The sequence below is a fragment of the Schistocerca cancellata genome, chromosome 1, assembly GCF_023864275.1.
Source record: "Schistocerca cancellata isolate TAMUIC-IGC-003103 chromosome 1, iqSchCanc2.1, whole genome shotgun sequence".
Classification (NCBI taxonomy): domain Eukaryota; kingdom Metazoa; phylum Arthropoda; class Insecta; order Orthoptera; family Acrididae; genus Schistocerca; species Schistocerca cancellata.
Window position 1 is genome coordinate 1,097,406,854 of NC_064626.1, and position 25,049 is coordinate 1,097,431,902.

The following is a 25,049-nucleotide window of genomic DNA, read 5'->3' on the forward strand; positions in this document are numbered from 1 at the left end:
CGACAATCATATCTTTATCGATGTCTTCACATTTTTCCTGCAGCCATTTCGTCTTATCTTCCCTGCACTTCCTATTTATTTCATTCCTCAGCGACTTGTATTTCTGTATTCCTGATTTTCCCGGAACATGTTTGTACTTCCTCCTTTCATCAATCAACTGAAGTATTTCTTCTGTTACCCATGGTTTCTTCGCAGCTACCTTCTTTGTACCTATGTTTTCCTTCCCAACTTCTGTGATGGCCCTTTTTAGAGATGTCCATTCCTCTTCAACTGTACTGCCTACTGCGCTATTCCTTATTGCTGTATCTATAGCGTTAGAGAACTTCAAACGTATCTCGTCATTCCTTAGTACTTCCGTATCCCACTTCTTTGCGTATTGATTCTTCCTGACTAATGTCTTGAACTTCAGCCTACTCTTCATCACTACTATATTGTGATCTGAGTCTATATCTGCTCCTGGGTACGCCTTACAATCCAGTATCTGATTTCGGAATCTCTGTCTGACCATGATGTAATCTAATTGAAATCTTCCCGTATCTCCCGGCCTTTTCCAAGTATACCTCCTCCTCTTGTGATTCTTGAACAGGGTATTCGCTATTACTAGCTGAAACTTGTTACAGAACTCAATTAGTCTTTCTCCTCTTTCATTCCTTGTCCCAAGCCCATATTCTCCTGTAACCTTTTCTTCTACTCCCCCTACAACTGCATTCCAGTCACCCATGACTATTAGATTTTCGTCCCCCTTTACACACTGCATTACCCTTTCAATATCCTCATACATTTCTCTATCTGTTCATCTTCAGCTTCCGACGTCGGCATGTATACCTGAACTATCGTTGTCGGTGTTGGTCTGCTGTCGATTCTGATTAGAACAACCGTTGTCGGTGTTGGTCTGCTGTCGATTCTGATTAGAACAACCCGGTCACTGAACTGTTCACAGTAACACACCCTCTGCCCTACCTTCCTATTCATAACGGATCCTACACCTGATATACCATTTTATGCTGCTGTTGATATTACCCGATACTCATCTGACCAGAAATCCTTGTCTTCCTTCCACTTCACTTCACTTCACTGACCCCTACTGTATCTAGATCGAGCCTTTGCATTTCCCTTTTCAGATATTCTAGTTTCCCTACCACGTTCAAGCTTCTGACATTCCACGCCCCGACTCGTAGAACGTTATCCTTTCGTTGATTATTCAATCTTTTTCTCATGGTAACCTCCCCCTTGGCAGTCCCCTCCCGGAGATCCGAACTATTCCGGAATCTTTTGCCAATGGAGAGATCATCATGACACTTCTTCAATTACAGGCCACATGTCCTGTGGATACACGTTACGTGTCTTTAATGCAGTGGTTTCCATTGCCTTCTGCATCCTCATGTCGTTGATCATTGCTGATTCTTCCGCCTTTAGGGGCAATTTCCCACCCCTAGGACAAGAGTGCCCTGAACATCTATCCGCTCCTCCGCCCTCTTTGACAAGGCCGTTAGCAGAATGAGGCTGACTTCTTATGCCGGAAGTCTTCGGCCGCCAATGCTGATTATTTATCAAAATTTAGGCAGTGGCGGGGATCGAACCCGGGACCGAAGACGTTTTGATTATGAATCAAAGACGCTACCCATAGACCACGGGTACCCAATATTGACTGTTCAGATTATTTATCCTTCCCTTCGTTTCTACTAGAGAATAATGGTGGAAAGTAAAACATGAAATACTACTGCCGAACACGAGGAAAAGCGTAACAAGCAGTGACAATGTGCTGTGGATGCGCGCTTCTGCTTTTATATGGCATATGGAGGCCGTCCGTCAGGTGGTATTCTATTGTCAACGACGGTGTGTGGAAAATAACGTGCACCATGGGACCGAAAAAGCACTGACGGAAAAAATCGCAATATCACAAAAAAGTTGAATAACGAAATTTCGGGAATACATTTCTAAGTGATTAACACTTCAAGATCACAGAACGAGGTAATCACGAGATAAGTCATTGCAAATGTGAAATGCTGGTACATTAATAACCGGTGAAACCGCCAGAATGATCACTGCAAGCATGCAAACGTGCCCGTGTTTTTGTGTAGATGCTAGGTATAAGCTTGTGGGATTGAGTTGCATGCTTCTTCCACTTGGTCGATCACTACAAGGACAGTTTATCCTGTTTGTGGATGACTCTGGAGTTGTCTGATGAAGACTGGAGAGAGATGTGATGATCGAACAGGCCGGGGCAGTATGTCGAAACTGTGTAGAGGAGTTTGGGTTGCAACACCGGTATGCGGGCGAGCGTTACCATGCTCCAGCTCTGAGACACATCTCCCACTTAACCACCTCCAAGGCAGGATCGGTATACGGCGCTACGCCTCAACTGGCATGCGTAATCCATTTCGTGGCGCAGTTGTGACAGGTAATGAATTATGAGTAGTATTTGTGGGAAGACTGTTAGACGCAGATAAAAGCAACTGACACAATGGAGTGGGTACATAGTAAGATACTAGTTCTCACAATATCTGTATCTGTCCCCCTTCCACCCAGTATAGCTGGACCCGAGCGGAGCGCGGTTTGTCCGCGGTAGCGTTCTCGCTTCCCACGCCCGGGTTCCCGGGTTCGATTCCCGGCGGGGTCAGGGATTTTCTCTGCCTCGTGATGACTGGGTGTTGTGTGCTGTCCTTAGGTTAGTTAGGTTTAAGTAGTTCTAAGTTCTAGGGGACTGATGACCATAGATGTTAAGTCCCATAGCGCTCAGAGCCATTTGAACCATTTGGAGCGCGGTTTAACACTGTTTGTGACGATGTGCTGCGTGTTGCAGGTCGTTGTGGAGGGGCAGCCCACAGCCCCGGGACTCCCCCGGTCTCCCACGGCGCCCGCGCGCTCGCAGCACGCGCCGTCCGGCAGTCCGGACATGGACGACCCTTCCAGCAAAAGGCAGGCCACCAGGTAAGTACCGAGGCACGGCCGTGTCCAAAAGTTCACGACATTGGGGAGCAAATGAACAGCCATTGTAAACGATAAAGATCTGCCCTGCAATCTAGCTTTGCGCAAACTATGTAAAAAGGTAGTCCCCCTCCTTGTGTAAAGTATGTGATTGCAAAAAGTGGTAAATTAAACCCGTCATGCTTCAGTAATTATAGTAGAGCGTACCTTTAGAGTGTCAGGAGGAGACTGCGTGAAAACTAAGACACACATCAATGATTAGATCATCGCTTCAAGTTGTAATTCAAAGGTGCGCAGTATGGGCACCGTTATTGACGCACCAAACATAAATGTGTGTTTACAATTCATTGGAGTTGCTGATACGAATTTCCCGGTATGACGCGACACTAGCCCGCTTTGGATGGTTGCCTATATGTAGGCACGGACTAATTCGATATGACAGTACGGAACGAACGATTATCTACATCTTCTGACAGCCTGCCCACAGAGCAAGTAAACCACAATGTGTATTACGAATCGAAACGTAGAGAGATCCACTGATATGTGTAATTTTCATCTACGTCATACAATTTTCACGCAGTCACCTTCTGAAACCCGTGGAAATACTTCGGAATAACCCTATAGTTTGACTGTCTCCGGAATGTTGTGTTCTGTTGTTGATACAACGTATCGCCACAAAAATGCTATTGGAAACTATTTTGCTGGGTAAGAATCGTCGGGGGCGCTCAAGCAGGCCAGCTCAGGTCGCACCCTCAGCCGCCATGGATGTGCTACAAACAGGGCCATATTTACCTGCGGGTCGTTCAGGCTTCAGTCCAGGAGCCGGAACCACAAAAATTCGAAATAAAACATGGTCTTTGCTTTAATATCTTGGGTGCCCCCTTATCATAAAAGACGAAGGCGTCGTTATTTTATGACGGATTATTCGGCTGAATTATTCAGCTGATAGCTAACACGAATGAAGTAAGCATTCACTTCTCAAAAGCAAGCACTCCTACTCATCAAATTCTCAGTAGCGTTGGGTCAAAGGCAAAACTCGTTAAAACGTATAACAGAAGGGTAACGAAACTGTGGCAGTTCGAAGAGTGTTCTATTTCGCGGAATGCTGATTTATTCCAGTCCTCACTTATTCCAGTCCTCACTTTATCCAGTCCGGTATACAAATATTTTTCCCTGCTGTCACCAGACGCCGATTCTTGAGTCTTAAAGCTGTGAAAAACCATTTTCAGATATCTATATTCGTTAACGAAACAGTGCAGGACTCGTTCAAGATGTCTTCAGATCCACAGCGGTTGACATATTACAGACACATGACGTCATAGCAAGGTAACGCGGCTTCCATAAGCGTTGCAGCGGGAAATTAAGCTTCAAATGGAAATAACAAATTTTCCTGTATCCGGTCTGCAGCATTGTAACGGCTGTATCCGTCGTGATAGGTGAATAACAGCAATATAACAACAAATTAAAGCTAACACTGTAATTAGATCCTTTTATATACTTGGTCATGTGATCTTTTATTATGGACCACCTTAAAATACAAACTAATCGCTATAAAGCAGAGGAATTTAAAAACGAAAGTGACAAACTAATCTTTTTAATCAGTGAAATAAAATTTTAAATGCAGCATTAAGGATTTTGATTCGAAATGTCTCCAAAATGCTATTGTTAAGAGTTGTCACATAATTTCCTGTGGTAGAGCCCGTACCACCGGTTCAGCCTAGGGCTCTGTAGATCATACACACTTCTGGGTGCAAAGTGACGTTTCGTGTTTGTGTTTATTGTGGATAGGTGAAAGATCGACTACTGCTGCGTGACAAAGTTTAACGACATCTGCAAGATAAACGTCCATAGAGAATACAGCTACCTCAAAAGTAGCAGTTTTAAGTAAAAAAAAAAAGTGTCGAAGCCTCAGAGCAGTTGTGATCTGCCAGACGTCAAACACGCACGGCACTGAATACACAAACATCGATGTTGCCGACTCCTCAGTAGTGAACTGTGAATGAATGGAGGAATGAACTTTTTACAGGTAAAACTCTCATTAGTGTTCACGTATAGAAATGTGGCACTCCAACCACACGTAAGATTTTCAAGAGGTTTAATTGGTCGAGGTGTACTATTCATCAACGATAACACCCGTCCGCATCGAGTGTACTGGTGTATGGAATTTCGTAGATGAAGATAACCACCGCATGGGATGGCCATCGATCTCTCCCTATCTGAATCCTATGTCCTGCTTAGGATGCTTCAGGAAAATAAACTACAGCCCTTCGGTCGCCATAAAGCATAAAGACATCTTAAAGCTCTCCACATAGAATTTCTCTGAAATGGGAGGTCTTAACCCGCATCACGGAGCATATCACGTCATGGCCAAGTATGTGTGACAGCTGCGAATAAACATAGCCACTAATATTGTATTGTGTTTTACGAGGGATTTTAAAGCTTTTATTCTGAAATCTGTATTTTTGGTTTCCAAACTTGTGTAAGTACATATTTTGGACTGCATTGAATGCCAACTGTATTGTGGTTCATCGTATCCTCGTTCTGTAACGCTTCAAGCATCCTGTTTGTAAGAAGTGATGAGCTGTGAACACGAGTGTACTTCATTGTGTACTAGGTTACAGGAAGTATCTGGATACTCGCTTGAAGTGGTCTTGATGGTTACCATTGCACACATTATGTAGTGGTGTTTTGCACAGAATTAATATGTTACCTCTGAATGAATGTCGATCATCTGATGGTTTCGCTGTGGAACAGCATTCTGTTCTAAGTTTGAAATTGCAGTGACAGCAGGTACCACTCTTGAGTGAGTGAATGCTGTGTTACGATAACTGTTTCCTAGAAAGTATTAATGGGGACGCTGTGAAACCTACTCCATGTGCAGCCTAAAATGATACAAGTTTCAGAGATGTATTTTAAAAAAAAGGAAATTCACGAAGCTTACTCTTATCCTTCAGATTTCAGTACAGCGTGGAAACGGGCATTCCACTGTCCGGTGGAAGATCAGTATCTTCCACGAAAAAGATTATTTGTTGCTACTTCAACCGGTTGCTGTGTTCATCCATAACGTTTCTTATTTGAGTGAGTTGAATCTTGAGCCCGCCCCCACCTCCATTTCCCCATTTATTTTTTCAGTTACCCCAAAGGACGGAATTCAGACAGAAACAAAACTCAATCTGAATGTTAAAGGGCACCCCATAGGTACACAGCAGTGTTTAGTCAGAGAGTTGAATATCCGCTGACATCAAACTTTCCTGTACTTCAGGATACGGTGTACAGGATAGTGTGCAGTGCCAAATGAAACGCCGAACTCGTGTATGAAGTCAACGCTGATTTTCATGGTCTTGTCTGAGGGATGAAGTAGTGAAAACAGCAGAGGATCAAGTAGGTGAAAACACGAGGTCTAGTAGAAATCCTTGGGTAACACAAGAAATATTGAATTGATAAAAAGGAGAAAATATAAAAATGAAGTAAATGAAGCAGGCAAAAAGAAATACAAACGTCTCAAAAATGAGATCGACAGGAAGTGCAAAATGGCTAAGCAGGGATGGCTAGAGGACAAATGTAAGGATGTAGAGGCTTATCTCACTAGGGGTAAGATAGATACTGCCCACAGGAAAATCAAAGAGACCTTTGGAGAAAAGAGAACTACTTGTATGAATATTAAGAGCTCAGATGGAAACCCAGTTTTAAGCAAAGAAGGGAAAGCAGAAAGGTGGAAGGAGTATATAGAGGGTCTATACAAGGACGATGTACTTGAGGACAATATTATGGAAATGGAAGAGGATGTAGATGGAGATGAAATGGGAGATACGATACTGCGTGAAGAGTTTGACAGAGCACTGAAAGACCTGAGTCGAAACAAGGCCCCGGGAGTAGACAACATTCCATTAGAACTACTGACGGCCTTGGGAGAGCCAGTCATGACAAAACTCTACCATCTGGTGAGCAAGATGTACGAGACAGGCGAAATACCCTCAGACTTCAAGAATATAATAATTCCAATCCCAAAGAAAGCAGGTGTTGACAGATGTGAAAATTACCGAACAATCAGTTTAATAAGTCACAGCTGCAAAATACTTACGCGAATTCTTTACAGACGAATGGAAAAACTGGTAGAAGCCGACCTCGGGGAAGATCAGTTCGGGTTCTGTAGAAATTTTGGAACATGTGAGGCAATACTGACTTTACGACTTATCTTAGAAGAAAGATTAAGGAAAGGAAAACCTACGTTTCTAGCATTTGTAGACTTAGAGAAAGCTTTTGACAATGTTGACTGGAGTACTCTCTTTCAAATTCTAATGTGGCAGGGGTAAAATACAGGGAGCGAAATGCTATTTACAATTTGTATAGAAACCAAATGGCAGTTAAGAGAGTCGAGGGACATGAAAGGGAAGCAGTGGTTGGGAACGGAGAGAAACAGGGTTGTAGCCTCTCCCCGATGTTATTCAGTCTGTATATTGAGCAAGCAGTGAAGGAAACAAAAGAAAAATTTGGAGTAGGTATTAAAATCCAGGGAGAAGAAATAAAAATTTTGAGGTTCGCCGATGACATTGTAATTCTGTCAGAGACAGCAAAGGACTTGGAAGAGCAGTTGAACGGAATGGACAGTGTCTTGAAACATGGATATAAGATGAACATCAACAAAAACAAAACGAGGATAATGGAATGTAGTCGAATTAAGGAAATGAGACACTTAAAGTAGCAACGGAGTTTTGCTATTTGGGAAGCAAAATAACTGATGATGGTCGAAGTAGAGAGGATATAAAATGTAGACTGGCAATGGCAAGGAAAGCATTTCTGAAGAAGAGAAATTTGTTAACATCGAGTATAGATTTAAGTGTCAGGAAGCCGTTCCTGAAAGTATTTGTATGGAGTGTAGCCATGTACGGAAGTGAAACATGGACGGTAAATAGTTTGGACAAGAAGAGAATAGAAGCTTTCGAAATGTGGTGCTACAGAAGAATACTGAAGATTCGATGGGTAGATCACATAACTAATGGTGATGTATTGAATAGGGTTGGGGAGAAGAGGAGTTTGTGGCACAACTTGACAAAAAGAAGGGACCGGTTAGTAGGACATGTTCTGAGGCATCAAGGGATGACAAATTTACCGTTGGAGGGCAGCATGGAGGGTAAAAATCGTATAGGGAGACCAAGAGATGAATACAGATTCAGAAGGATTTAGGTTGCAGTAGGTACTGGGAGATGAAGGAGCTTGCACAGGATAGAGTAGCGTGGAGAACTGCATCAAACCAGTCTCAGGACTGAAGACAACAACAACAACAACATTGTATACGTCAGTGAGCTGCCTGTAGTAACGACTTCGTGAGCTTTGTTAGATACGTAGAATACGTATTGTTCCTTTGCGGCCATTGTGGAACACTCGACACCCGGTTATTAGCACTCCTCGACTTGCAGTTGGAAATAAGCGGCGGCTGTTTCTTACATAATACAAGAGGGTTCATCCTTGCACCGGACATAGCTTGTAGATTAATTTATTGTATGTGATGGATACCATTCGGCGGCGTTATACGGGTCTGGAAACCGATGCACACCAGAATAATGGATAAATTTCTCTCTTTGAGTTTCGTTACAGCGAACATTTTACTTGCAGAATGAAAGGTTTCCACGTACTTACAAATAGCTGGAAAGAACATGCGTGGTACGGCAACTACCAGTCCGAAATAGATGAGCTACAGAAGTTTGTAAATCGCAGTAGACTTTTACACAGAAGTTTAAACTGTTTGGGTAACAGATGCATTTAGTCGGTGAAGCCTTCGCTTCTTCTGCAACTAATTTTTCCGTTTCAGCAGCCCATTATAACCTAACATTTATTTACAAATAAACAATATGTTTATAAACCACTGTCTCGTAATAAGAGTATACTGATTTTGTACCGTCTGGCAAAGCAAGATTATTAGGCGCCATCTGTATGGATATTACTGTCAACTGCGCATAGTCGCTAGACTTCAACAGTACGCATATGATATTTTAAATGCGTTCGCGTTGAGTTTATGCGATGCGCAGAATTGTTCCAGGGTTACGTAGATCGAAAAAAATAACTACTTCATAAATATTAAAGTTGCCAGTTAGCTGTGCGCATTTAGGATGCAGTGCGCAACGCCGCTCGGTTCGAATTCCAGTCCCAGGGGCCAGCTGCCGACCACGGGTGTTGAATGCATTTTATGTATTTAATACTGATGTCGGAAATGCCATTTCCATTCCTCTAATTAATATTGATAGTGTATTCACGAACCAAGTAAATATATTCAACGTGGTGTTAGTTTCGGGAACGATATTACTCTATTTGTTGATAGACGTCTAGTTGTGCAATGTCCCGAGTTGTTTCTGCGACTCTAGGAATGTATGAAGATCATGTTAATCTGAAAGCCATTGCATCGTGGCAGTGGATGAGTAACTTTGTTCCTTAATAATTTTGTCCGGATGAGAGAACGTCATTTTTTCCATCACAATGTCGTCTTGAGCTATTTATAGGTAGTCAAACTTCACAAGTTTGTACAGATGTCTTCAGCTACACCCATCTCTTATGTATAATGCCTTAAGTATAATGTCGCAAGAGTATTTTAAAGAAGTTCCGTTGAAATGCCGACGCATGTGTGGCTATATAATTATAAGTGTATTTGTGAACATCGATCAACTGGGCTGTATGAAAGTGCAAACAAGACGATCCGTTTGTGTCTTGTGGTTGTTTGAATTCTATTTCGAGTGATTTGCAGAAAATACGAACGAAAGTTTTTCAGAATTCTGATTTTACCGTGATGAACGTGACAGTTCCAGTAAAAATGGAAGAAATCCGCTCTTCTTAATACTTCAGTCTCGCTTTATTCTTACGTGTGAACTCTCTTCGGTTTAACTCTACTCCTGTTACTTCTCGGAGTCCTGTATCTCCTCCGACCGTCAGTCGTCAACACGTATCTCTGACGTCGTTACGCTGCGTTCCTCTTCCGGCGCTACTTCCCGGTTCCGCAGAACATGTTCCGATGTTACGCGATTCAGAGCGCACAGTCTGCTTCTAATTTGTGATTTCTTTAATTTTTTGGTATGTGCACAAGGACGAAAATGTTGTTGTAAAGAACAAAAAATCGGTGACTGGCAAACTAAATCAGATTAAAATATGTAATTTCTAATTACTACCAACACTTCGATTTAGGTTAATGCAGCCGGGAAGTTAACTTACACTAGTTCGAGTGCGCTGTTTTATACTATGTACTCGTATCAACCTATAACTGATCGGATGGTTCCAAGGTCAGAGAAAGGCTGAGGTTTGGTTGCACACGCTGCCTCCCCGCCCGCTCTCTCTCTCTCTCTCTCTCTCTCTCTCTCTCTCTCTCTCTCTCACTGCTGTAGGTGTACAACAGTCAAGTTCTAACGATGGACTGAACATGTGGCCACTTAATCGTTCGGATATGGTCAAGTAGTGGCTAAAATTTATTGGAGTAGTTGTGGGCGTCGACGAGTCGTACAGAAACCACAACAAAATCAAGAAATAAAATTTAAGTGCACCTATGTTGTTGCGGGAATTTACATGTAACATGTGTGAGATGCTATTGAGAATTGAAGTTTTCAGAATCTAAAAAGTTTCTCTTTAAAGTGTTCTCTGCAGGTCCCCACTAGGTGTGTGTGTGTGTGTGTGTGTGTGTGTGTGTGTGTGTGTCGGAGGGGGAGAGGGGCGGCGGTACGTGTTGGTGTTTCACTGTTACATTAGTTCACCCGTGATTGGTTGCACGGTTAATTCTGTTGCCCTCTCTTCGACCTTAGAAGGAGCAACAAAGTATTCGTTCATGGCACAGGCAAAGTTGTTTAGACATGATACGGCCTCGTAAGGCACGTTCCCACCAACAAATTTCACATACTAATATAAACAGGTTGACAGCTACTAAGCCTGTCAGTTTGTCACAGTTGTATTTCTTCTGTTCCAAAAGTTTCTTAAAATAAAAGGCGCCAGGCCAAGGCGTAAGAGGAAGCCCCTATTCATTGCCTTTTATGGAGTAATGCCGGTCAGGCACTCATTTTCCATCAGCCTGTAAGCTATATTCGTCACGGCGTGACTGAATTGGTTTTGCAAGTGCCACGAAACCGGGTATGATAGTATAATAAAAAGATTAAATAGAACAGAAACAGCTTCGTAATTCCCAAGATGTTTGTACAGAACTGAAAACAAATTCGAAATTCAGTCATGAAATATTATTGTTTATGGAATTTGTGGATAATCTATTGGAAACGTTCGGTCACAGCGTTACTGCGTTGTAAGTGGGGTTGCATCAGTTACAGTAATACGTAGTGAATGTTACTTGGTGACTATTTCAGTACCTACAATTTATTCCCAAGTTTGAAACGCTATTTCCCATAACATTCGGACAATATACACGATCTGAACAAATATTGCTCATCATCTTTACGAAGCCTTTGTGTAATTTCTAAGCAGTTCCAACATCCTTCACAATGGGAAGAGAGCAGGATTATCAATTACGGTAGTCTCCTAAGTGGTCACTTAAAAAGTTTCCCGCAGATTGCATGGAAGTCTCTTGGAGATTCCAGAATAGCTTCTTCGCTAAAACTGCGTCTCACTGGTGGAAGAGATTCGTTAAGTCACTCCTCTCGTTAGTTTGTATCTTGCATGCAAGAGCTTGTTTCATTATGAGCTCTAAAATTGTGACACCAGTACTTTTCTGCGGCAATGTAATCTAATGAAAAGATTTCTAAATAATTTGCAGCTGTATCTGAGCATCATATTTACTGAGCTTTGACACATTACATTCGGAAAGATACGTCCGCACGCGATACGCGTTAGTGAACGTTATTGGTGTTACTAGTGACACGCTGAAACGTACTGATTGTGTACTTGGAAACATATTTTTGTTTGAAAATAAAGTAATTCATTTGTAAATGAGTAGACGGTATATCTTGATTAATCATAAAGTTCTGTGTGTACATTTCACCTTACTTTACTTTTCCGCGTAAATGCGTCAGGCAAATTGTGTAAAATGCTGATAGCACGATGCTCCATAAATTTATGTTCGCAGTGAAAATGATCAAGTCGGCACCAAACCTGCTGAAAGTCCGGATCAGTCTTTCTGTTGGTCAGCCGTACGCTAGTTTAGTGGGAGAGTCCGTCGTCAGTAACACTCGGTATGTGTGGTATCGATGAAGTAGACTCATAGCGCCCCCATCATCGCTCTTTCTCGGAACTGAGAAAGCTTCTCCTGCGTGATTCATAGCAGCGCACACTCAGCAGTAGTTACCTGTTGCTCTTGGAAAAAGGGGCGAGCGCTTGTAGGGGAGGGGGAGGGGGAGAGAGAGAGAGAGAGAGAGAGAGAGAGAGAGAGAGAGAGAGATGCCCGGTAGTTACATGCTCACCATTTGCGGTTGAATGACCGACCTAATATTGACTTACATCGACGCAATTGTAAATGCGTGTGAGCCTGTGACAGCCACAACAATATGCCACATCTACATTCTTCGAGCCATAGAATATCTTCAGCAGAGTTACTCTTTAGTGGCATTGACGGGAAGGGTTTAACAACAGGTCTGACGGCAGCCCGTTGTAGACCGTTGTAGATGCAGAAATCGCCCTGGATGGATGTAAGGTAAGATAAATATAGTCTGCGTTTTATATTTTCTGTGATTTGTAAAATATTCCTTTGTTTAAAAAACTTTCTTCTATAATGTATGATCTATCATTCAGACCAATCTGTCGACGCCCACATTTCACGGGCAATGATCGTGTTAATTTGTGTATTAGCGTCACCTCATCTGTTAGTTAATACTCCTTTGTCCCAGTTGCACCATTGCCAGAGCTTATAAAACAGCTTCAATAGCGGGTCATCACGTAAAAACAAATGAGTATCGTTTGTAAAAGAGGTATCTGCGCTAACCGATGACGGCTTCCTCATGAGTGATATAAAAACTGTTCGTTGAGATCGTACATTACTGCACATTCAATCATGCACTAAACCAAGTAAAATCGTTGTTTCCTGTTTCTAACTAACATCCACAAGGTGCGGCATTCACAGGTTCCGCAACCTCATCTTCAGCCGTACGCTGGTTACTTATTAAAAGTACGTTAAAAGTGCGTTTCTGCTGCAGGCAGCCAATCCTCTTCATATTTCAGTTAACTCTAAAATTGTTGTGAGTTCAATATGGGTCCTAGTTTACATGTGGGTCTAAATTTATAAGCACAGTGGTGAAACTACTCATGTGGCATGTGTGATTGTCGGCTTTCCCAGCGTATGATTTTGGTGTGTTCTCGGGGACTCCGCCCCTGCCTCTCTCTCTCTCTCTCTCTCTCTCTCTCTCTCTCTCTCTCTCTCTATTGCTGTCACGCAAACGAAATCGAATCTGACGGTAAAACGTTTTAACTCTGGTGTGAGCATTTCAGTCGTGTGTATTTTGGCTGGCGTACTTCGAAAGAGATCGCTGCCATTGCTGCACGCGCGATGTCATGAAATTAAAATTTTTGCGAGAAGTATACTGTGGAAGATCAAGGATTAATTTTCCAAACCCCGAAAATTCCTCCCCCGCCCCCCCTCCATTGCGACGCATAAGTTTGAAATTGGACACAAAGGTGCCTACTTACTTTTCTGTTTTGGTGCAAAAGCGTGGTGCATTGCGACGGCGTCCTCGGGCTCGGTGCCGACACATGCGAGAAAAGTCCACAGCTCGGTCGTTCATGTGAGCTGTAAGGTGGGTTCATGATGTCATATTGGCACCAATTTCAACACAGTTCATGTGAGACGGTGAGAAGTTCGTCACAGACCCTCTTACGCGCGTTTCACCCCTTCTCTTTGACATCTCTGCGATGGACGCACGAACCGCGACGCTTTGCGTTAAAAAAACGCAGTTTTCTCATGGGTGGCTGAGAAAAATATTTTCGACACACCGCCGCTCGAATCGACACAAAGGCCTCGGAGTGTCATAAAAGGCGTCAACGAACTACACCTTTCCCTTGGGCGTAAATTTCCACATGTTTCTTGGTTGAAAAAGACAGTTCGCAGTACTATTGTCAAGAGGAAGATGCTCTTGACAACCTTTGACATTATGAACATATGAAGATGGTAACATTGGTGATCTTGCAGCTCTCGAAGAATGAAATTACAATGAAATCAGACCTTTAGCTGCTTACAGGCGTTGCTAAATATCAACGGGGACAGTTGAAAATATGTGCCCTGACCGGGACTCGAACCAGGGATCTCTTGCTTACATTGCAGACGCTCTATCCGTCTGAGCCACCGAGGGCATAGTGGATAGTGCGACTGCAGGGACTTATCTCTGGCACGCTCCCCGTAAGAACCACATTTCCAACTTACAAGGGAATGGTCAGACTTGTCATGCCGAAACATGTATTGCTTTTATTAGCACTGTTATTTAACTGTGCAAAAGGTTCGTATGCAAAATTGTAGCTGCTGATATGAACTGGAAGTCACCTAAAAAAAATCACGAACATGGCTGTGTTTCCTGCTTTGCGCTTGCAGTGACGGCTGGCCACCCCTGGAAATGGCGAGTCGCGAGCGTTGTGCGCATGGTCGGGAAGTGCGGCCGTCTTATCGCTGCACGGTTAGGTGGAAAGGGGAAAGAATATTCGTTTCTGTGGCATGCACGTCCTTTTAATTTCTGGTACGTATTTCGAAACATACCGTCCTGAAACTGGTTAGAGATGTGAAAGATATACTGTACATGTTCATCTATACTCCACAAGCCACTTTACGGTGAACATTCAATCTCCCCTCACAGGTGATGGCGAACCCTGTAAATGTTATGCTGCTTGCCATGGAGATATACCACAGACGCCAAATGAAGCAATCAACAGAAAACACGCGTGAAGACTATGTGTTGTGCGACATGGTTGTTAAGCTTCTAGACGAGCATGTAAATGGCGCAGACATGTGGCTAGAAACAACTGAAACACTCGATATTGCAGACTGTGAATCTACAGACGGCGAAGACACCGACGAAAGTTGCACTCATGAAGACTCTTCGAGTGATAGTGCCACGTACCATCATCAATTATCTCCGAAAGTAACATCAGCAACTACAATTACCTTATCAGACAAAGAAAAAGCTGTGACGTATTGGTTGAACGAAAGTGGTAAGAAACGCCTACGTGTCAGTACTGTTCAAAATAAGTAACGGTTTGTCCGTTCTGAACGTGAATTGTATAGATGGAAAAAGGAAGTCGCTGGACGACGTAAGAGTCGACTGGAAATTGCGACGGAGATAAATGCGCGACTTGTTGAGCTATTTACCGATGCCAGACAACAGTAATTTAGTGTCAGCGATACAACTTTGCGTGATTCGGCGTTAGAGGTTGACAACGCGATAGTCGCTAAAGAATTTACAGCTTCTCAAAGTTGGATTAGTCGCTTGAAAAGATCACATAAAATTGTGGCAAGAAAAATAACAAAATTTGTATCGAGAAACAGGTCGGAAAATGAAGTGACACAAATCGAAATAATAGCTTTTCTTACAAATGCAAAAAATAAGATCGCTAGTTTTAGTGAATCGTACGTGTACAATGCAGATCAGTCAAGTTTTCAAAAAGAAATACGTGCGAAAAGAACACTGACATTCAAAGGGGAAAAACATATTGAAGCGATTGCGCAGTCCACGACTGCACTCACCCATTCATACACTACAATGCCAATAGTTAGTCTGGATGGTTCATTGCTGCCTAAGCTATATGTGTCTCTTCAAGAACCAACTGGACGTTTTGGACCACGTGTCAAAAGAACAATGTTCTACGCAAAAAAATCTTGTGGTGGACTCATCGACGTCTGGAAAAATGGGAAATGAAAACGTTACACTTTTCATGCGTCATGCTTTTCTTCCGTTCTGCGGGAACAAATCTCTTCTCCTTCTACATTGGTGGTCAGGTCATAAAAGGTCTGATTCATTAACAGCTGTATTTCGAGCCCACCCTGACAAAGAAGTAGAGATACTTCAGATTTCACCCGGCACGACGAACGTAATTCAACCTTTAGACAGAGAATTTTTCCTTCAATGGAAGACATTTTACAGAAAACTAACAGAGAAAATTATTGTGTGCAGATCACTGCAATTTCCTGTCTATCACCGTGACAATATTCTGCAATCAGTAGCACATTATCAATTTTCCTCCCCACGGTTTCAGAATTTGATTAAATAGCGTGGCACTCCTCGAAATATACTGATACTAGGCCTGATTCATTCCTAACACCAGCCCAGTTTTGTCTACAGACGTCTAACAACGTCTGTGATTCGCAGGGCTGTCATATGTCGTCTGCTTGTATGTTCCTGGTGCACAAAAAAACCTATGTTTTGAACATTGTATCAATATTTCGCATTTTTGCGGTAATTACAAGAAATAAAATTTGTACGTCTTCTAAACCGTATATTTATTTTTGTCTATTTCACAGCTATTTGGAAAGAATGCTGTAGATAACATATCAGCCATATTTGTCAACGAATGTTTAATTATCATACGATCGCTTTCACTGGGGGAATAAGCTCTCTCACTGCTGTGGCAAGAGAGCGGCGCGTAGCTAACGTCACCTTGTCCCTAGATGGCGTTGGTATAACGTAGCGAGAGAAGTCAGGGTTGTACAAGAGGCAGTTATAAGCGCGGAAACCATGCGACAATAATGTCTTACTTCATAAAATTGTTTACAGACTTCCAGGACATGTCAGCAGCTAAAATTCTGCATACAGACTTCTTGCAATGTTAACTCACAGTGGTAAAAAAAGCAATACAGGTTTCGACATGACAAGTCTGACCATTCCCTTGTTAGTGTCTGCACACTACATTTGTAGTACCCCTGTTCACTATACTCATTACTCGCGGCAGTCAATCTATCGAGTCCCGTAAGAGTTTGGGCAACTTGAGTGCATCCGCACTGAAGATCATTGTCTGGTAAGCCTTATCTATATGAAGATAGTATCTGTTCTTTCGCCTTAGACACCCCTTGGGTGGGATTTGCCTTCCTTCAGCCGGCAGAGCATCCTCCAGACTGAATTGGTGTCAGTTTCTGACAGGCACATTTGTGACGTGCGTATTGAAGTTTCGTGGGTGGCACTGAGGCTGTTGCCGAACGGGGGTTGTAGAAGGACCCTTTGCCGTTTTGTTCACTCACGTTTGCTGCACTTCCGTTAGTTCATGCCACAGGAGGGCTGAAAAAGCATAAGTACCCTGTGTCCGATAGCGTTCAAATTTCGTTGACGTTTTTGAATGGTACCCAGTGGTTCCATCCGGTACATGAGAGTAAAAATTGTGGTCGCGCTGCACTCCAAAGAGTTGCCATGACATCCAGTGTGGATGCAGCCATCCATCGTCCTTAGAGAACTGATGAAACATCAGAGGGCGTCAGCTGTGTGACAGGTTGTCACCGACAACTTCCTGTTGCTCATCGCCCTGCGAACTGTTGTTTTCAACCGCGAAGTGTGTGGGAATTTACGCTCCAGGGAAAGAGGTGTTTTCCTTTGACGCCTATTGTGCTACGCCATGAGGCCTTTTCGTGACGATTCCTCAGCCACCCGTAAGAAAACTGCCTGAATTCGACGCTGAGCGTCGCGATTCTGAACTTCATCGCAGAGACGTCAAAAGAAGGGATGAAATATGGGTAAGAGGGGCTGTGACTACCTTCTCATTGCGTGACACGTCCACGGTCGCGTTGCGCAGAATTGTGGTGCACTGTGGTGCCAATAGCATTAGCCCACCTTAGAAGTCGTAGGACGCCACACTTGCGCTTCATTTCAAAGGGAGCTTGTAGGCACCTTAAAGCCAAATTTTAAACTTACAAGTTCCAATGGGAGACAATTACAGGGTTTCGAAAAAGTGAACGTTTAATTTTATTGCGCAATGTAGTTACTGCATGTTACTTCGGGACGGCAAGGCAGCCAGCGGTCAACCAGGACTACGGAAATTCAAGGAGGGTACCTAAAGGTGTCAAGTGTGCTAAATTAGCTGTAGACATACTTCGCTGTCTGAGCTTTGAAATAGGTGCTGTTTTCCTCTTTTGTGGGACAATGTACGTTTAAACTTCGCCAGAGATACTCCTGATACTACTGGGTTTTCGTATCCGCTAGACTCTGGCCGTCTTAATAGCAGTACATGGAGGGATTTGTCAAAATTGAGAATCTGTAAATCATTGTTACGCTGATTTGCACAGCTTGGAACTCGATGAGCACCTTTACACTTACATTTTCATAAAACTTTGTGTACATGGAAGAGGACTGTTCAGTTAACTTATGCTACGGCGCCCTGTATTGGTTATTGAGAAAAGGCTGTCTCAAAAAACATTCCGTTCTAAACGGAGGTTTTTTCATTGGTGTTATTTCAGACTTTCATATAGTAAGTGGTGTTAGCTTTAAATGTGCCAGAAGTAATCGGTATGGTAGATCAGAGTGTGACATTTACATTAATACAAGTAGATGGTGGTGCTGTTCCCACTGCAGCCATCGTACTGGGCATATCCTTCTGCCTATATGAAGCATGATTTGAATAATGTACATTTCTGTTGTGGATTTCTCACACCGGAACATAATAGGGGTAATCGTTTTTTTTTTTTTTTCCTGATGCGTGAGGAAGGTATGATCTGCCGATGTTGTCGTCCTTCATGGTGAAGTTGTAGGTCTGGCAAGTGTGTGTGTGTGTGTGTGTGTGTGTGTGTGTGTGTGTGTGTGTGTGTGTGTGTGTTTCAAGCGCCTAAGATGCGTGTCTACCCGGGCATGACTATTCCATAGCCGCCTGACCGGTTCTCTGTATCACGCCTTGTAACTCAATTTCGGAAATGTCGCAACTATAACACACCTTCCCCTTGATTCGTTCTTCTTTCTAGCCTATGAATAGCGCTGTGCTTCGTTGGAAATAGCACGAGCTCTGTAAGCATCATAAATCAGGAACAGCAAGGCCGAAAATACGCCTGTTTGGGTCGGAAACCTTCCATCAACGCGTTTTATGACCTCTCGTCCTCCGCGCACGTTTACTTACGCGCATCTGAAGTGTGTAGAGATATCAAGCGCCCTGCAGGACCTGTTCCACAGGACCTACTCGGTGTGGTGGGGTTTCCGACCGTTGAATTTCCGACCCGTGACGTCAAAAACTTTGTTTTTCCAACCACAAATATTTTAGCTGTAGGTTTGCCGACAGTCAAAGGCAACCGCAACATTCGGGAGGCTCTGCCAACAGTTTTGTAATAAGAATACCGCTTCACTTTTTATTCAGGCTTAGGACTGGCTGTGCACCTAGTACATAGGCATGTTTATATGTTTATCTTATTTTTACGTTTTTATCTCTTTTTTTTTTAGTATTTTCACCTCTTACTTTCTACACCATTACTGCAGTAAACGGTGTAACTTCTTGTCTTACTTTATGAATTTAGTTTCTTAGTCAGTTTTTTGTAAGGAAGTAAGAGATTTTAAACACCTTTAATCGCCCGAGTCCTTGTGTACACCGAGAAGCCAAAACATTGTGACCACTGCCTACCGCAACGCTAGATGCCGCCTGGTGGCGTTCCGGCCACGTGACGCGGTAACGTAAGTATGTAAGCGGAGCAAACACGGATGGGGGATCACCTTAGCGAAGATATGGGCTGCAAATGTAGAAATCTATTACGATCAGCGACTTTGACAAAGATCTACGGCAAGGCGTAGGACAGTGAAACTACCTCCGGGCGCTAAATTATTGAACATTCACGTCCCTTCACAGAACGTAGAGTTCGGAGGCTTCTTTGCTACGGGCTGATTTGTGGCATATCTGTGGAAAGAGCACACTGCTGGTACACGTACAAAGATTTCGGACCACACCGTTCATCGTACATTGTTGAACATGGAGTCCGCAATAAACCACCTCATCGTGTTCACTTGTTGACCAATCATCATCGTCAGTTATGATTGCAGTGGGCACTGGACCATCGGAATTCGATCGTCGATCAATGGAAATGTCAGCTCTCAGGTGAATCGCATTCTTGCTGCACTAGATCGCTGATCATTTGCACATTTCAGATCATCTAGGTGAACTGCGGCTCGAAACTTGCAGCGCGCCACTGATACAGGCTGATGGCAGCACTATTATTCTAGGGCAGACATTCTTCTGCGCGTGCTTGGGACCTGTGGTAGTATTCGAAGACACGCTGACAGCTGCAAACCACGTGCATCGCTTCATGCGTAGTGTCTTCCTCGACGGCGATGTCATCTCTGAACAGTTTGACTGCCCGTGTCTCGAAGCCAGAACAGTGCTACAGTGCTTTGAGGAGCATTATAATGAAGTCAGTTTGATGTTTCGACGACCAAATTCGCGTGATGTGAATTCTGTGGAACCCATCCGGGTCGCTATCGGGCGCTATCACCTTGTACGCAAATCAGCGGCCCCGTTATTTGCGTGCATTACATGATCTGTGCGTAGACATCTAATGCCACATACCTCCAGAAAACCTACCAACAAACTGTCGGATCCCTGATACGCAGAACCAGTGATACTTCGTTCCAAAGACAGACAACCAGGTGGTCATAATTATAATGCTTCGGCCCATCATTGTGGTCTTTGAATGCCTAGTAAACTTCTGTCAAGATAGGTGTGTCTTTGCCTTCTTTTTTGAAGATAGAGGCCAAGGTAATCCTCTTTAATTTAAAGTGTAGAGTTTTCTGCGTCCTCCTTCAGCTTATTTATCAGAAAGTACACGTTCAGATGTTTTTGATTCATTCCCGAATGTAATTTCCTTTGGCAACCTTCGACAGCATTCGTGGCCTGTTTTCCTGGTTACCAACATTCCACATTTCAGTTGGTATACTAGGACATTTCATGCACTGATTGACCATATAATTGCGAATTTCCCGACGTTTTCTTCACTGGATATTTCCACCATTATTTCCATTAAAGTTTCATCAGAACTTTGGTGGAAGTGTGTCAATGCAGCGCAAAGGAGGCGAAACAGTCGTTCTTCTTCTCTAACGGCGTATTTCTCTGTTGCTCCCAGTAATTGTAGTTTCTTCCACATATATTAACTGAAGTGAAAATTGCAACCAGAAAAGGATGTTTCAGGGAACACCGTTTTCATAGCTTTAATTGCAGCCATTTTGAAGTCTTAACACTGCAGTTTGTGGTGACCACCCAGGTATCTTATTTTTCGATACAGAAAATATACTTCAATATGTATTTTGACTTTCCTCTGGCAGAAAACAAACAAAAAAAAAAGAAACCAACTTCGTCCCTTCTGTTCTGTTTCCGCTGTCAAAGTGTATGGTGTACTGTCTTAGAATTGTTTCGACAACTGTCAGATGTCCAGTCCTTAGTAAGTTTCATTTTCACACAGGGTTTTCTGTGCTTCTTCATAACCGGACAACAGGTTTCTTTGGTCAGGAGAACCATCGTCAGTCTTTAGAAAGCTATTGCATTCAGTTAATTTCAAAATGTCTGCGTTCAGTTGAATCTTCGAACTAATGCAGGGGATCGGTGTCGTCCCAATACCTTTCCTACTAGCTTTTCACAGTGCGGTCTTGGAGTTTTCATAATGTGGCATATTTACGAAACCTGAACCTTTATCTTTCAGATGTCGAATTTTCTCCACAAAAATGTGTAAAACAGCACTCTTCCTTGCGTTGACATTTTTTCCTACAGTTATGCATTGGTTTCTTGACCTGCACATCTGCTTCTTCAGGAGGACAAGAACATTGCTGTTCATCAGTAATTTTGCGATTCCGTTCGGAAATCAGCCGCATCCATTTGTTATACTCATCGTATTTTCTGTGCACACGGCATCGATAACTATCCTTGAGAAGATACGGCTTCCTTTTCGCTGTTGCAATTATTTTCATCACTCACAGTGTATACAACTCGAGTAGCTTAGGCCTATGAAACTACAATATACGGAAGCAAAGGCTGTCGGCGCGAGCATTGCCTGACTGAACGGTGACAACACAACCGCTGCATGTGAACGACTGGCTAAATCAGCAGTGGTGGAGGCTCTGGTCGAAAACCCTAGAAGCAAAGCGCTTGGTCGGAAGTCCCGCGGTAACGTTGGCACCTATAAAAGAGTCGGAAAGCATATCAAGCCGCCCACTCTGCATCCAAAAATGTGTCGCGGATCATTAGGTTCTTAGAAAAGAGACCAATATTGCAGAAGTTCAACTCCCACTCAGGGAGCGCTACGGGACCATTAGTCTTGGCGGTCATAGGTAATTAACCTTGCGGATAATGTTGGAAGCTCCATGAGGGTATTCGGAGATTAAAATACTGCGTATCGATAGATCGCACTGCAAGAAAATTGTAGCGAAATGCAGGAAGACCTGTGGAGGATCGACGCTTGGTGCAGGAATTGGCAGTTGACCCCTGAACATAAACATATGTAATTGATTGCGATAAGTAGGTGGAAGGGCCGTTATTTTTGTTTAAACATTGCTGAACAATCACTCTAAAAAGTAGAGTCTCTTAAGTAGTTGGGAATATGCGTTCGGAGCGATTTAAAGTCACATGAAACTGGTAGTTGGAAAAGATGATGTCAGGCTGTGATTCATTGGAAGAATTCTCGGGACGTGTAGTCCATACAAATGATAATGCAGTGTTGCTTCTTGGTGTGGGAGTCTGATCTGGTAGAACTGATAGAGGATATAGAAGGGAACTAAAAGGCCAGAGCATTTCGTCGCGTGTTCGCTTACTGGGAGTCAAAGGTGTTCCTTAGATACCAGTGGCAGACGCTGCAAGCAATATGTGTGGCACGAAATGGTTTACTTTTTAAATTCCGAGCGGCGAAGTTCGAGGAAGAATCGAGCAGCGAATTGCCTCTTCCTACATACTTCAACTGATCAAAAGTAGTCGCTCGCATATTAGTCGACGTTAATATGTCGTGTGTCCACCTGTCACCTTTTTGGCGGCTTGAACTCTTCTGGGGGACACTTTCAGTGAGGTGTCTGAATGTCTGTGGTGGAATGGCTGTCCTTTCTCCCTCAAGAGCCGAAATCAGAGAGGGTAGTGATGTTGGTCGCTGGGGTTTGTAGCGAAATGACGTTCTAACTCCTGCCAAAGGTGTCCAACTGGGTTCAGGTCAGTTTATGTGGACAGTAACATTCCTTAAACGGACTGGCTTGCCTAAGCTTTTGCGTCACAGACTCAGCTTTTGACAGGGTGCAGTATCATCCTGATACAATTCCAACTGTTTCTTTATAGTACTCAGTACATAAAGCGGCAAAAAGTGTTCATATTCTTTCGCATTTAGCGTTTACTTAAGCACAGTAAGGGAACCACGACATAAATATGAATAACAACCCTGTACTGTAACACACTTCTTCTGTACAGAATGTCTCAAAAGGTTAGCTGAACTTAGGTGCAGCATCCAAACTAATTAAGATATTTACACACGCCTGGCTTACGTTAACACTATCTCTCGAGGTTTGTATGTCATTCAGTCAGTTTCAGCATGTGCGCCTTTGGTGGCTCGCACAACATCCAGCATGTATTCAAGCTCTATCCAGACTCTGCGCAACATATCTGCGTCAGTTTTGGCAATGGCAGTAACGCTTCGGTTCTGTAAATCGTTTGATACTCTCTTTCCTTGACGCACCTACATAGAAAGAAATCCACCGGTGTAATGTCAGGCAGGGGGCATTATCATGCAACACAGTGATGCCGTCCGTCAACATTCCTGGACTTTTGGACTTGTGCCGCACTTATATTTTTGCAAAGTGTCCACGTAACGCTTTGCGTTAATTGTGGCGCCGTGTTCGAGAAAGTCAATAAGCAGTGGGCCCTTGCAGTGAGTGAAAAAGGTCATAATGACTTTCTCGGAGTTGGCGTGCCGGTTTCGACTACACTGCAAAAGTTTCAGTGAGAAGCCTTTACACATCCTCCAAACAGTCAGGATCTCTCCCCATGCGATTTCCATATTTCTTGTGCCCTGAAGAAAGACATTCGTAGCTTTCCATTTGCTACGGACGAATCTGTGTACGCCTGGGTACAGTCCTAGTTCTGTACGCAACTGCAAACATTTTTCGTTGTAGGCATTGGCAATTACGGCCATTACTTTTGAAATAATACATAGTTTACATAATTTTTTCCTCTGTCTCGTTTTCATTTGACTTTCCTTTGTATTAAGATTTTTGAGCTTCTCGTTGATACACGGATTGCTTGTTCCTCGTAGCAAAGAAACTATTGGTTGCGAGGAATAAGCGTGGTTGTCATCAGCTGCTGTGAAACTATCATGGAACCGTGGTTCTGCAATTTAAAATTTGTAAGTGTACAGACAGAAGTAAGTTTGTTGCATCTTTCGTAGATCATTCTTTTGTCGAAATGATCATGATAGTTAATTTACAGGCTGTGTATACATGACAACATTGATGAACACGTTGTGTTTCTGTGCTACTCATGCAAATACACTTAAAAATTAAGGGTTGTTTCTGTTATGTTTACAGTGTACCACTTTTAAACAAAAAAAAATCGTCCCTGTAATAGGAGTTGTCCAGAAAAAATGATTTTAGGTGATCTAAAACTTGATTTATTATGTGTCAGACAATTTATGTTGTTGGACAAATTATCAAAAATTTTTGTTGCTCAGTTTTGAACACCTTTCTGAGCCACTGACAGCTTCAATAGTGGGTAATAAAGGCCTTTTTTTTCCCTGTAGGTATTGACGTCACTGTTATCACATTGTGATTGGTGATGTATGACGAATTTCTTTAGCGAACATTTATGTATTGTGAAGGTGCAGTTAAATTCTTCTAAGTGCTTGAAGAGGTACTTTTGTGCAACCTATAGGCTATTTTCCTTCCAAGTGGTGAGATATCCCAGAAAATTAATACATTATTTGAGAGGAAATACGCGAAATATGTCGGGAAATTGATTCGTTTGTTTCAAAGACTAGCTGTGAGACTTACATAGGATAGTGAAATTTGCGTGGAGAAGGTTTGTGCGCAGTGGTTCTACTAGATACATGGTGCCGAATAACATTGTCAGACAACGCATCGACAGCCAAAGAGAGAGCGACAAAGGCGTTCATCAGAGAAGACGAATCTGTGTGTATGACCAGAGACAAGTGCAGTGGGCTTCAGTAAATTTGATAAAGATCACATTAGCAGCTATAATTATAGAACTGCCGATAAGAGGTCAGAGATACCCTTGAGCTTCAGCGGCTGCAACACGAG

General features: G+C 43.0%; 1 protein-coding gene across 1 annotated transcript in view; it reads left to right on the top strand.

Annotated features, from left to right (window-relative positions):
* Nucleotides 1-25,049, top strand: part of LOC126091850 (beta-arrestin-1) — a 468,408-nt gene that overhangs the window by 148,738 nt on the left and 294,621 nt on the right. Inside the window, exon 2 of the mRNA XM_049907116.1 lies at nt 2,804-2,931. Within this exon, the coding sequence (XP_049763073.1) occupies nt 2,897-2,931 (35 nt within the window). The 5' untranslated portion in view covers nt 2,804-2,896. The remainder of the gene's footprint in view (nt 1-2,803; nt 2,932-25,049) is intronic.